Below are 15,193 nucleotides of genomic sequence, written 5' to 3' on the forward strand. Positions count from 1 at the left end.
TATAAAATTCGACAATTCTCTCATCGGTTTCCGTAGTGTAGTGGTTATCACGTGTGCTTCACACGCACAAGGTCCCCGGTTCGATCCCGGGCGGAAACAGACTTTTTATTTTTCTAAACCGTTATTTATAAGTTATAAAATTTTTCTTGACTGAACTTTAAAACATTATTTTGCCTTATTGAGCAGGAACCGACGGTTAAAAATCATAATATTATAATCAAAGTTGGTATAATGTTTTTACAATATTTTATTGCTTCAACCATTGATTAAATATTTAATCAATGCTTCAACTAATTTAAAAGTTACAACACTTATCACAAAATAGATCGTTATCATTGGGATCACGTTCTTTAAAGACTGTGATTGGACCATGGACCTAGATATATGGTTTATGGTTATTACCATAACTACTAAGTATTATGATAGTAGCATATGATTGTTTTTATCAAAGAAAAGGGTTGTCGGTCGTCCTTCGTTGTAAATTATAATTTATTCTGCATTTCCAAGCATCAAGTTGACAGTAAGCGTTAAGCGATAAAAAGAAAAGCCAAAGCACTGTCAACCATTTTTCTCATCGGTAAGCCAAAACATTTCAAATGGGATTTTCGATTTAGCTAACGCACTTACACTCTGTTCCAATAAACATATTAAATGTCCTCAACCACTTGGCACTTACTCGATATCGAATGATAAGTGTTGAGGATGGACGAAGCAGGTCAGTATTGTTATTTATTAATTCAAATTGTATTCTTTCAGAGTTACACATAATTTAACAACAGATGGCAACTGCAGAGAATTTAAAACAAGATCTGCCACCGAAAGGTGGTTATAGACCCATTTCATTTGCTCGTGTGTTCCCAAAGCCGTTTGCAAGCAGTAAGTATATTCGATAGATACAGCAAACTTAACAAATGTGGTTACTATAGCCTACTGTACAACATTTGAGTGTTTAAGTATTGATTAGAAATACTATTTATAATCAATAGTAATAATATATAATATACGATATATCCTAGTTGTACATTTTAAGCATAATATTAAAGACGAATACAAATATTATATTATAGGGATAATCAGTATGAACCGATATGTAATATCACCTAAATGACAATTATCAGTTAATCATAATATTTTTTCAAAACAAATATTTTCCAAATTATTAAAGTGTCTCATTATTTATGTTTATAATCGTTAATGGAAATTGGTAATTGAATCAGTTATAGGTTAAATATCAGAAGAAAATATTTTACCATTGGAAAAATACATTCATATTGATCCGCCGCTACAAAAATATGTAATAATACTACTTTCTTTAATTTTTATTGAAGTGAATAGATATAGCAATTTTTTTTTCATTTCAAATTTTAAGTAATTTATATTCTAAAAAATTATAAAATAAATGGTAACATTTTTTTTATAGTTTACTCTATTTTTTTATGTTTTAAATGTATAGTATTTTTAACCTGATTACAAGCATAAATATTATTTTTATCCAAATTTGGTGATTTCAGCTTAAGTATGTGTGGACAGTATTGTTCTTATTTGACTTTTTTTATAATATTGTAATCATTAATCGTCAATGTCTTTTGCAAAGTTTATTTTTTTCACTACACATCATAGCCAAAAAGATTTCTCCTGGTGACATTTGTAAGAAATTACCTATCACATTCATTTAGTCTTAATTCTTAGGACTTAAAGATATTGTCTAAGAGAAAGTCAGAATTTAAAGTACAAGTGAGTTTGAAAGTTTAGGTGGACTTAGCGTGAAACATTGAATAGTGGTACTTGTTAGTGATAAAATTGACAACATTATTTTATCTAAACTAAAACTATCCGATCAATTTATTTTTACACATTTAATGAAACAAATTTAATTAATGATATAAGATATCAAAAATCTAAATTCAATATTTTAAGATGTAACGTATAATTTAGATCTAATTTTTATTAGTATATTATCATATTTCATAATTACCCATTAAATAATTTTTTTTAATTCTATAAAAAATGTTGCATATCAATTATAGATAAAACACTGGTTGCTACATACTTAGCTTGCACTGGAGTTGGATGGTACTTGTATCTATTGAACGATAAACAAATCGACAATTATCATATAGAGTCTCGTAGTGCTTTAATTGCTCTGACACCACTTTTGGACGCAGAAGCCGACAGAGAGTAAGTTGTTAGTTGTGGATTTTTCTTTTACAGTGAGTTTAATAAAAATTATTTCTGTATTTTTAGATTTTTAAAACAACTAAGGAGAAACCGAGAAGCAGAAGAAAGAATAATGAAAGACGTAAAGGGTTGGAAAACTGGAACTCTTTATGGCGAACCAGTGTATAAGACAATTGGTGATAAGCTTATTCCACCTGGTTTCAATGAATATTATATGCACAGTCCCGATGGTGCATTGTTGGATAGGGCTTACTGGCACAAGTATTTATAATTATGTAAGTATGCGTATTAATTATTTTTTATAAGTATTAATGTATAATGCAACCAGGGTAAGACGATGATGTGCAGTTGATATTGCCGTACGTTACCTAGCTCTTAAAACCAGTGTTCTACGGTGAACATCAGAGGAGCAGATGTAATTAAATATCTTTTTTTAACGAGAAACGAAGAATATAGTTTATTAAAAGATCATATATTTGTGTTAAATTGTCTGATAAGTTGTATTTGTTATTGTTCTATTATTATTATTTTAATTTCTCACATATAATATTATTTCATTACTAAATATTATTAGTATTATTAATATTAATGTGACAGCAGCAAATAGTGTACGATAAACTGGTTATTAAAGACTGCAATAAATATATTTTTTTCTAATAACACAAAAAATTAAATAATTTTTTTATTTCTACTATTAAATAATATTTGTAATGTTTTATGCATTATATTTTTAAACAAAAATGTGATGCTTATGATTAAATGGTGATACAATTAAAATGAAATAAATTAATACGATTAGAATAAAATATTTACTACTGTTATAAAAACAATAATTACTATTATAATATCTAATAATAATACTAATTTTTTTTTTTTAGGTGTTTGTTGAGCTGTTATTTGGATGGTAGTGACAAAAAAATATATGATAATAATTTTGTTTCAATATCAAGAAAGTTGCCTAAAATTATATTAGATAGAAAATTAAATATAAGTGTTTCTTGATTTGTACATCTAATATTTTGAATAGCATCAATTTTTATATATTTTGAATTGTATTATGCCGATTTTGCAAACTATGTTCTTTTTCTGTCTTAGTTAACGAGAATATGGTATAAGACAACTTGGGAGGTACTCTTTTAATGAGTTTCTTTACGTAATACAATAGTTTTATCTGGTTTCAATATTATTATTTTAATTTGTACTCACAATTTTCGGAACAGTTAATTTATCAGTTTGTCCTTTTTAAAAAAAAAAAATTTTAAGCAATTTGTATTGTATAATATTATCTACAGCCTAACTAGCTAAACCAATCAAAATTGAAGAATGTTTTCTATATACATTATACATATTTGTTAAATGTACAAGTATAAGCATTTAGCAATTTATATTAGCGGAATAACAATTATTTTTCCGGCCAAAGCATTATTTTTTCTATAGCGTTTTTATGATATTACAGTTTAGTAAGTCTGATATTAAAAGGATTAGCTAACGAAATGCTTTGAGAACTGTATTTTTGTTTTTGGGGAGGGAACGCTAAAAATGTACTTATTTACTATGTTGTCAGATTAAATTAGTTTGTACAGTCAACAAGGAGTCTTCTTCTATAGTACTACTTTATAAAAGTGACTGATATATTTAACACCAACTATATTTATATTTTTTAATTTATATATTACATTGTATCAGTTTTAAATGTCCTGACACGAAAAAATAGGACATTTTCGATGCTGGACAAATTTTACAATACTAATGGCGGGTTACTCAACAATCATTAAAGATTTAATGAATTAATAAATGTTAAGTGGTTTTTTAAACATAATGTAGCGGCCCGTGATTGGTTCATTAAATTTATTAATTTGTTAAGCAGCCGGGTATTATAACGTACACACGAATGGACCACGTTGTAAACTTTTTTGGCAACATTGATAATGGATGCAAACCTATATGCAGTGGCGGCGCAACTAGATGTTCTGGTGCCCTTGAGCTAGACCCTAGTGTAAAACTAAATATGTACCCTCAGTCTTTGCCCCTTGGAATATTTATATCACTGTTTTTGAAAAATTGCCACAGAGGAATCGCTTTCACATTTTGTTTCTAAACATATTTTATACCTAGAGGGAACAAATGTACATTACCGGGCACATTTTTTTTCGATTTTGTTTTATAATCGAAAGTACTTTTATTGCTTATTGCGAATCTGCAAGAAAGTTTTGCCGGACGAGTTATAGACATTTGACATACTCAGGCGCCCTTTCTACATTTTATTTCTCGATTTTATATAATTGTTATGTTATCAGACAAAAGTAGGTATTACGGCAAAAAAAAAAAAGGACCACGACGGGCCGGGGAAAATAGATGGGCGCCCGCTTGTGTCGATATAGGCGATCTTCAATGTCTATAACTCCCAGACTAAGTACGTCCGGCAATTTTTTTTCCAGATTCGTAATCAGCATTAAAAGTACTATCGATTTATAAAAAATATTGAAAAAAAGGTTCCCTGGTAATCTAGATTTGTACCGAAAATTTAATAACGTAATTTTGCTTTGTTGCCATTTTCCAGTTAGACATGTCATATGTGCATTGTGGCGTCCTCTTAATGTAGATATAATACATAAGAAGTCGCTAAAAAAAAATTACGCCTTGAAATCTGCTGCTTTAGTGTTAGTACCTATAAGCACACCCGCTAATTGCGACACCGCTTATAATATATATTTTAACCATGGCTAAATATTCATCCATTTGGTTATCATGATAGGTGCTGTATTTTTCATAACTTGTACGTGGTATGCCAGTACATGGCTTAAATATATTTAAGCCATGTGTCAGTGAACTATCTATGTATAATCGATTAAATTTATTAGATTGAGCTTAATAGTTGTTTTTTTAAATCAAACTTAGAATTATTGAATTAATTCTAATTTATCAATCGGATTTAAACTTTTAGATGTTATCTCGCATGAAATTCGTTGGCAAGACAACAACAGTACACCTTGAGTTAATAAAAAAAATAATATTAACGCTTTTGTGATATGATGGATGTATGACGAAAAATGATAAACAATTTATTCTAACGCATTTCAAGTTAAAATTAATTGAAAGTTTAAAACTTTCAGTGGCTGGTTATATTTAAATGACCGCCATCCACTTGTTATCAGCAGTAAAGGTGATTCCGGCGTTGGCCAACCTGAAACCTGAGGAATGTGTATTACAGACTCCGACAGCGAACCGAGATAAAACGTGAAAATGAAAAACCAATCAATAAATTTGTAAACAAAAGAAAATAATCTTTTTGTTTTTGATAATGTAACGATTTGTTAAGTTTCTAAACGGTATAATATATTCGCGTATAATAAAGCAACTGATCATGTGGTTCTAAATTACAGTTTCGCAGTTAAATTTATATTGATATTGCAAAAAAAATAAGTTGTATTTTATATTTAGAAAACATTCATCACTGTATGTGTTATTTGTGAACAAATTTTCGGTCGACACATGATACTTAAAAGTAATTTAAGAATACATTTTAATTTTTGGTTATAATATTAATGTTTTAAGTGTTGATGATGTTAAATAAAATATGAATTAATATTCAACATTATTTGTGATGAATATTTCATAGATATTTTCTAAAAGAAAATTGGACGAAAGCATTAAACTGGCTGGAGCATTGGAAGACAAGTCTGATTTGGAGGGGACTACTCCAACCTCTCCAAATCATATTCCTGCATTGGATCAATCAGGTACATCAAATTTAATTAATAAATAGAAAAACTGTAAGAAATTTTAATCGTTTTCAATTTTATGTAAGCGTTGCATTCAACTACATGGGGTTAAAACAAGTTAAATAAATTACATAAAAATTTGGTTTCATGCTTTAAGGTTATAGATTTTTTTAAGTGATATTTTGTATTCTTTATTTATCAATAGTTTCTTAGTTCAATCATCAACAGAATGTATTTTATTAAAGTAGTCTCTTAGTTATTCGTTACAGTTAAAATACTTTAAATTATCATTTGTATTACGAGAAAATAAATATGATAGCAACTTCTATTTGTGTCAAAATCATCTATTAATTATTTGTATTAATTAACAAGTTTAACGCACAATAAGTATCTGAAGAGTTAATGTTACGCGGGAAGTATTAAGTTGAAAGAAAATAATCTATTATATGATGAAATATTTTTATATAACATTAACAATTTGAATTTTTAACTATAGATTCTTATAATATAATTAATAATTCAATATATATAACAATGTATATGTATAATAAATATAATAATAATTTGAATCTCTTAGATTCAAGTTTTCATAAAAAAATTGTATTTCTTATTTTTGTATCCACAGTTTTTTTTAATAATGATACTTTACAATATTTCTTTTTTAAACTGTTTGGCGACATTTTGAACTAGTTTGTACATCCATATGTCTAATGTTTCCTACTAAAAACTTTATTTACTAGTAATCCCTATCATTGTTGATAGTATAATATTACATATGTTTTTTCACGTTCCTGAAAAATAAAAAAATTGTAGATACAAGGTATTGGTATGTTAAACAATTTACTTCATTATTCATGTTTTAGTGCTAAATACTATCATTAATTAATATTGCATTATGATGTATATCGAATATTAGAAGACTAACAATATAATGCATAGTTTTAAAGTATAACTAAAAATAAAAAGACAATTTTTTTTATGAAAACTTGAATCTAAGAGATTTAACTTATTAATATGTTATATTAACTCGATAAAACGTTTTGGGACCTACAACATTTGTTTTGCTTGAAATGTTTTAACTCTTAATTGTTTGTATACTATTGTAAAGGTTTGACCATAATTTTCTTTATTATTAATGGTTCAACTGTAAAAGTTGTTTTTCCATTTGAGCAACAATACTGCACTGTTTGTTGTATGGGCATATGTTTGGTTTGATCACAGTTGAACAAATATGGTGTGTGCCATTTATTTTACACAATTTAAAAAGAATTGTGTTGTAGTAGTAGTACTTGATATTCGGTGTTAGGTTTCCTTCTGTATTTAAAATAGTGATCTATTTTTTAGTTTTGATTAAAAATTTAAGTGGTGAATTTTGTTTTGGTAATGCTAGTTTAATTATGTATTGTAAAATGTATTGGAAATTGGTATGTTCTATTATAAATTTTTTTCAAATTGAATTATATAATTAGCCCTATTTTTGTCTCATCATACAATATATAATATTGTCGATACAATATACAAATGTCTATTCATATAACTACATTCGCTTGTAATGAAAATTAGTGTGGCCATTGGATTTGTTTTAATGCTACTAGTGATTAATTGTGGGTAAAAGAAATAATTAATCTGCGAAAATGTTAATTAAAATTTCATAAAAGGTTTTTTTGTTAAACTTCAGTTCTCTGTAAATTATTGCTAGATTTTGTTTGGTAAATTTATACAAATGATTTTAATTTAGATTTTAAAATAACAAAAATAGTCAACAGTTAGTAGTTTGGTCATGAAGAATTATTTTTATGAGGTTTGTATTTTGCGTACAGACTGTAAACTGAATGTGCCCCAAAAAGTGTTCAAGCTGTTGTTTACTTTTTATTATTATTTGCTTTTATAACAATAAGTACAATGTATTAACGTTTGATCATTCAGCATTCAGCTTTCAATTTGTCATCAATTATCAATAAACAGTCAGTGTAACTACTAGACCAAAAGAGTCATTGTGATTAAACCCAGTGTATGGAAAATAACCTTTGCCATTTTGTTTTATTTTAAAATAAATTTGTCTTTTACCTATAGTGGTTTATTCGTGTCTACTTACCGTTTATGCCAGAAGAATTATGTTAAGCTAAACTTCTGAGATTCAAAAAAGTATTAAAAAACCTGGGTTTGAGCCATACTATTAAATTTAAAATTTTTTTTAGAAACATTAAATGTGAGGTTCTAACATTTGTATGCCATCAACATTTTCCAAATTGTCAATTTTTATGAATTTGTTTGTTTTGTTTTTGAAATCACTAAGATACAAAAAGTTTAAAAAACAACCAAAAAATTAGTCACTTCTGTTATCACTTATAAAATGGAATAGGTAGTTGATCGATTTGTTTATCTTTGATCAGCACTTCAAAAAATTAAAAGCATATGAAGTAAGTTTATTGGGGATTAGATGAAAATATGTAATTCTTTCTTCTCAGAACTGAGAGAAAAGACCACAAAAAATGCATGATTTTTAAACATGGCAGGTGTAATATTTATACTACATACATAATAAAAAATAAAAACTTTTTCTATAAATCTTGCAAAATGTGTTGGAAATTGCATCTTTATAATCAAATAAAAAATATTATACAAGTATTTTGGTAACAATGCTATCATCGTTGGCGTTCAAACAAACTATTGAAAAGTGTATATTTTGTAACTTAGGGTACATTTTTAATATATTATTATTTTATTACAAACCATACGTTTTGTGGTAAGGTTTGTTTCTATTTTTCTAGTGTATAGTAATTATAAGGTATACCTAACAAGAATTACAAATTTTTACAAAAGCAAAATATTTAATACTGAATTTTTTAACCACAGGTAGAATAGAGGTAAATCCAAAGTTGGGTAGTTTGTTGTAAATGTTAATGTTTTTTTTACAAAACACCACGTTTTAAACTCAAAACAAAATAATCCCTAATTTGGTGTTAGGTATATCGGATTATTATGGCCACAGAAGTACAAATGGGTGTAAGTAGGTTTTGTTCAAAACTTCCATAATAGTTATGATAACCCATAATTTTTTTTTAGATTTAAAAATTGTATTTCATTAAAAATGAGTAAATTATAATTAATTATTTTTCAGGTAACAAAATTACCTTAATTATACAGAGAATGCTCTAATTTTAAAAGTTGGTCATCTGTCTAAATTATTAATTATAAACTCATTAGTTATACAGGCGAGCAACTTGAGTCTTCTATTAAAAATATTAAACCTTTTTTAAATATATTAAATTTTTTGTTTAGTTAAAACTTTGAAATAGGTTTCATATTTATTTCTATTTATATATTTTGTAAATTGTAAGTTAGTTGTGGAGGTGTTAGTTTTAAAAATTAAAGCATAGCATTTAGTTTATATTATAATCAAATAGTTAGGATTTAGTTTTGGATTTTTTAGATTGGCAAAAGATACAGTTTAGCTCAATGAAATTACTACCTAGGATCTTTTTACTTGTTGGTAGTATTGTTTTTTTTCTTAGCCCGTTTTCAATTATCAATTATCATGGTTTTTAATATTAAGTGTGAACGTTATGGTGCAACTATGTAGATAGATTTTGTTTGTTATAGTGTGACAAAAATATTTCAAGGATTTTAAGATATTACTTCCGATATTTGGCACCCTAAACAATACAATTTGTTTAATTAGTAATCATCATAGTAAATAAAATGCGGTAAATCATTTTGCTTTGGTCTTGAATTCAATTTTTGTTGTTTCTTCTTCGATTTGACCTAACGAATTTGCACATAAAGTTGTTTTCCTTTATATCTTTTATAGTAGGCTACACATAAGATAAGGGTATATAGATATATGATTTGCTAAGTTGTTCCTTTAAAATGACGCCAATTAGTCTTATATATTTATTATTATTGGTCAACTAGTTATATTTTCTAGAACCTGAATGTTAATTTGCTAACAGTCATAATACTTATTATACTTAAACTTGTCCTCTATTTTCTCCATTGCCACATTATTTTTAAAACCCAGATTCCAGCATAAACTATCAAGTATTATTATTTTTTTTTGTATTTAATTATATTTTGAAGTGGAGTAATCAATTGGGGAAATATAAATATGTTTTTTAAATCTACAATTTGTTGCCGTAAATGAAAGCTTTTGATATGTAAATGTACTACACAATTAAATAAAACAATTTTGTTTTGCACCTTTTTTTACAATTACTCCACTTAACCCTAAATTAAGTTAATATATTTTTCGAGTTGACTCGTTATTATTTTTATCCAGCGAAATTCGATTGTTTTTTTTTAATGTTTCCAAGAACCCTCACTTATACTAATAAACTGAATGTGCATAATTGAATTGTGACACTCGAATATCAAGGGCCTTTAAATTTAAAACAGAAATGGTACTTTTACTGTTAGTCTTAAAATTAGATATGTATTACAGCTATAATCCAAATACATGTGATTGATTTACAAAACCCACATGTCAATTTAATGCAATTATTTAAAAGAATTCTAGAAGAATTTATAAGAAAGTATAGAATAATTGTTAAAGGTAATTCTAAGAAAATTGGAGAAAAAATTTGTTAACGTCGAAGTAAAATAATGTATAATAAATAATAATAAAATAATATATAAACAATATTACAAATAGTGGGGTCGCAGTGTAGTGTGCGAAGAGGAGAATCGTTTGAAGGAGAATTAGAAAAAATTAAAGCATGACCAAATAGAAGTTGAAAAAAATAAAAAATTCGTTTTCTGATAGATAGAATGCATGGAAACGTAATTTGGCTGGAATACTATGGTCTATGATGAATAATACCAAGGAGCCAAGTGTTGGCGGAATTTTAACTATAGATGATCCAAAATTATATAAATTTATCATAGACACTTCGGGGTTATTGACAACAATGCTTAAATTATCTCTTGGTATTTGTATTCCTTTAATGTAGGCATGCTCTAATACATTTAGATTCCTGATGTAATTAGGAAGCATCCGTATATTATGGAAAAATTAAGTAATGCCTATCAAGGAAACCTACCGTGTAATAACCGAACTATTATTTAGGCTTAAATACAGTTAACTTGAGTAAATGCAAGACATGCAGTTATGTTATATCATCAAATAAAATAAGTTTAATTTAATTGTTTCGTTTATTAAGTATACAAATTATTTGAACATACGACTCAAATTTTTCATTAAATAACCGACTCGACTACGCATGCTAAAAACAGTTATGTAGTTATTTATGTTTGGTTTAAATGTGTTTTAGACTATTTAGGATTGACAACGTTATCGATGTATGTTTTCTCAGTATTATAGTATTAATAATGTGTATAAAATAATAAATATAAATACTAAGTAGGTAAAGGATATTACGAAATATATTCTGAACAACATGCATTTGACTGACATCCTTTCTAATTTCTATAATAATAACGACCCATGTTAACGAAATGTACGCTAGTTGTCGGTGCGTCTTTAAAGTAACTAAAAATGGTAACTGTGTAGTGAAGTCAAGGACATATGTTAGCAACAGCTATTATTTCCAAAAAATATAAGATGTAGTTAAAATGCGTATTAAAAAAAAAAAAAAATACTTAATTCTAGGTTTGCTTACTGTTTAACTGGTAGGTACCTACTGTAACCAATAATGGTAGGCTCTTTTATCAAATATTATCTTAAACAAAGGTTTTGAAATGTTGAGTGTTCAATCACCTTTTCAACAGATGCCGTCTTTATTCTGTACTTAATTTACACATTTGTAAAATATTAACGTTATTTAATATACTAGTACTTATATATTATTAGTAGTTATAAATATTTCGCCATATAATTATCATTTAATATGAACGGGATTGCATGCAGTTTGTTTGTAAGGAGTTTTGTTTAGACAATATTTAAGAAAAACGTGGTTTTAATAAATTTCGACCATGTTAATTAATTTACCGGTTAATTTGTATAAGCTTCGAGGTATAATTTTTAAATTAAATAATTTTTTCTATCAGTAAAAGTTATTTTGGTTTATTCTAGACCAAAAGCCAGACAATATTTTCGACTACATAGGATGGTCCAATTCTGTAATATAATATTTATAGGATAATATTTATTTGGTTATTAAATTGCAACATACCGTCGTATTCGCATTAGTTAATCAATAATTTGTAGGTTTTACACTAATAAGAAAAACCTTTACAGAAAAATAGAGCCTGGTTTTGGTGACGTCACAATGTTTAATGTCATGGTTGAATGTGCTAATAGGGAAGCAGGTGTCTAATGAAATTTATTAATAGACTCACTTCATTCTAAGAAGTATCGAAATTAAGCGAAATCTGTTGCCGTTTTGTTCATAACTCGGCTTTCGGTTGGTTTATTCTAAAACAAATGGCTAAACCAACGATTTTTTCATTAATCAAAAAAAATTGTTTCAATTCGTACGTCAAATAAATACCGACGCAAATCAAAATTTAACTGTGATTCGGTAGTTTCGATACAAAAATTAAAGTTATTAGTCATCATTAAAACAGTATAATACTTTTATTATAAATTAGTATTGAAATTACTTATAATTTGACGGCCGTTGTTCATTATCATTCTTGTAAATTTATTGACGGTAAACTGTGTATTAATGATTTATGATGTGCAAATTGTATTTAAACAAATATAATTTTGCTGTTTCTTTACAATCATGACTACAGACAACTTTGTACCCAACCATTATTAAATGATTCCGTAGCACCTTACAAAACTGTACTATTGACTAGTATTATTTGAAAAATCATTTTTTATTTTAAATTATCTTGAATAAACGTTATACTTGAAGTTTTTTCGTATTATATTTTAATAATTTCTGATTGAGGTCACTTTCTTTAACGAACTACAAAATACAGCGTTTGTCCTTAAAATATTTTAATTTCATTAATAATACAATAGTGGAAATATGTGTATACATGCTCAGTGTAAATTATAATAAATTTTAAACCTGTACGTCTGTCTTTTTTGTTACCTGCACTGAATTTGTGTTATTGTGCGTGGAAACCTTGTGTGAATTTTGATAACCCAGTAAACTCGGTAATTCTCACGGTATGAAATAGTAGGTTTAAAGTTTATAAAAGTATGCACGCAGATACTAAAATCAACGTGCCCCGTTACGCGATGGCTGGTCGCCAAGTAAACTAGGCTAAGGTCAACCATTGTTGGTGATTATAGAAGTGGCGAAGAAAAACAATAGGCTAGAATTATTGGTGTTTTATTTGAGAAAAAAACAAAGAGCTATGATGCGTGAACCCGATTTTATAACAATTTCGGTCTGTATTAACTTTCACGGGGTATCGCCATGTAGTTATGTAAATATATAAATATTTTTTGTTTGCATACTTATGCTCACGGCAGTAGAATATTTTTCAAGTAGAAAACATATACATATTAAACAATATTGAGGTATGCTAAATATAAGTTACTAGGACATATTATTCATAGAATATTATGGGGTTACAAAAGAAAAGAAAATCGTTTTCCTTGTACTGGGTTTTCTCTATCCACTCCTTTCTCTATCACTAAAATATATTATGGAATAGTAAAAATTAACAATAATAGTTTCTTTAAAATTAACGCCAATATTAATTTAGGAAATCTGTGTAGTATGTTTAGGAAAACTGCTTAATAAAAACCTTAAGTGATAAATACCGTTCAATAATAGAATTGTTAAACGTTGTTCATTGTACGGAACTACATTAACTATTAATAAGCAAGGTAGCAAGTAAATTAGGTAGACTTTGAAAAAACGCTAAAGTATATTGACTTTGCTTAGTATCAAATGTGTTATAAGCTCAACAATAAGTGCAGTACAAAGTATATTTTACTTTTTAATTAAATTAAATAGATTATTTTTATTTTTAGTAGATTTTTAACTATTTTGATTAATATTCACAAATAAATAGAATATCAAACATATTTTTGAACATTATACAATATAATTGTTGTCTCAACAATAATATAATATTTGTCTGGTCGTACATTAAAAACATTAACATCCAAAGAGTTCAAATGTCGACATATTATGTCATCAGAAAAGAGAATACATTTGTAATTTTTTTTAATTGTTAAAGGTTACATTGAAGTAATTATTATGGGTACAATATTTCTACACCTTTTAGTGCTGCAATGTGGCTTGCGAGCCACTTGGGTTTTCTAAGCTTGGGTTAATACGAAGCTTAAGTGTACCTATCTAAATACAACTAGTATATATTTCGTTATTATTTTTCTTCGTTAAAAGTACATAGTTTTTATGGCTGAGTAATAAAACGTACTTCTTGAAAAACTTATTAATATTTTCAAGTTCAACAAGTTATTAAACAAGAACTCAAAAAACTACATGTATAATCACATTATTATGGTGTTTCTGATTCCATAAAAGTATACATTTTGTTCGGATATGGCGGTTGCGTGGTTATAATATTTTCTTTCCATAATTTGAAATAAAATCCAGTTTTAATAATTTCAGTGGAAATCTTATAGTAAATACAGTTACTCATTAAAACGGTAACGTCGCGCTAGATTTCCTTATTCGCTTTAACGCTTCTACAACTCGGCCACTTTGTTTCTAGCAAACAAATGGTAGTTTTCAATTATTGGCTAGGTACATTATATTGTGTTGTCTTAATAAATACTGTAGAGTAAAGTCTAAATGCAAATGTCTGAAATTGTGTCATTTAAATGGTACACGTATATAAATCAATTTTGACCTAGCGTATAGTCTTCATAATTTTATATAGTAATTCATAATTTCACGTGACATTCAAATTTGTTAACATTTTAAATTAAATTGTAATATACTTTTTTTTGTCTTTTAACTAGAAATGTTACTAATCAATTATTTTTTTACAGTTTAACAGATTTTAATTTAAAACATATAATTAGTAATTATTAAGGAAAAATATATCGAAGTCCAATGTACAAACAGTTATTTATGTAGTTTTTATTAAAAAAAAAGTTAAACAAATTGACTATATAGATTAATTGTTTATTGATAAATTAAAAAAAAATGTTTTCGGTTTATTTACTTGAAAATGTATTTTAAACTAACTGTAAATAATAAATAAACATATTACCTATTTTTACTAATAATTTATTTGTGAATAGAAAAGTATCTATGATTCGACAAAAATAATTTGAGAAATTTATTATTTGATTTAAATTGTTTACAATCCTGTTTGTAGGTCATTTAAAAAATTCAGGTTTTTTTCTGTCCAACGTCTTGTTTATATGCTTAAATTTTACGACATGCAAAAAAAAT

The 15,193-nt window shown here is 26.9% G+C and overlaps 2 protein-coding genes and 1 non-coding gene across 5 annotated transcripts in view; all 3 read left to right on the forward strand.

Annotated features, from left to right (window-relative positions):
• Positions 1–26: 26 nt before the first annotated feature.
• Positions 27–99, forward strand: Trnav-cac (transfer RNA valine (anticodon CAC)). Its single transcript has one exon. It is a non-coding gene; the product is annotated as a tRNA-Val (tRNA).
• Positions 100–436: 337 nt separating this feature from the next.
• LOC126835357 (NADH dehydrogenase [ubiquinone] 1 alpha subcomplex subunit 13) lies at positions 437–3,359 on the forward strand. The gene is made up of 5 exons (XM_050567878.1): positions 437–577; positions 757–876; positions 2,028–2,178; positions 2,245–2,453; positions 3,057–3,359. The coding sequence occupies exons 2-4, from the start codon at positions 780–782 to the stop codon at positions 2,447–2,449; spliced, it is 453 nt and encodes a 150-aa protein (XP_050423835.1). The 5' UTR covers positions 437–577; positions 757–779; the 3' UTR covers positions 2,450–2,453; positions 3,057–3,359.
• Positions 3,360–5,472: 2,113 nt separating this feature from the next.
• LOC126835132 (serine/threonine-protein kinase tricornered) overlaps positions 5,473–15,193 on the forward strand; it is a 71,863-nt gene continuing 62,142 nt past the window's right edge. For 2 of the 3 annotated variants that reach the window (XM_050567424.1, XM_050567422.1), the window contains exons 1-2: positions 5,473–5,683; positions 5,798–5,918. Coding sequence is in view for 1 of the 3 variants with exons in the window: in XM_050567421.1 (XP_050423378.1) it covers positions 7,298–7,324 (27 nt within the window). In the remaining 2 variants the exon portion in view is untranslated. Of the gene's footprint in view, positions 5,684–5,797; positions 5,919–7,294; positions 7,325–15,193 lie in introns of those variants that run through there. The other variant, XM_050567421.1, reaches the window with a different exon arrangement.

The sequence above is a fragment of the Adelges cooleyi genome, unplaced genomic scaffold (assembly GCF_023614345.1).
Source record: "Adelges cooleyi isolate 19-005CV unplaced genomic scaffold, UGA_ACOO_1.1 ACOO_flye_CR_arks_rails_tigmint_CR_PRNA_23, whole genome shotgun sequence".
In the NCBI taxonomy this organism is placed as follows: domain Eukaryota; kingdom Metazoa; phylum Arthropoda; class Insecta; order Hemiptera; family Adelgidae; genus Adelges; species Adelges cooleyi.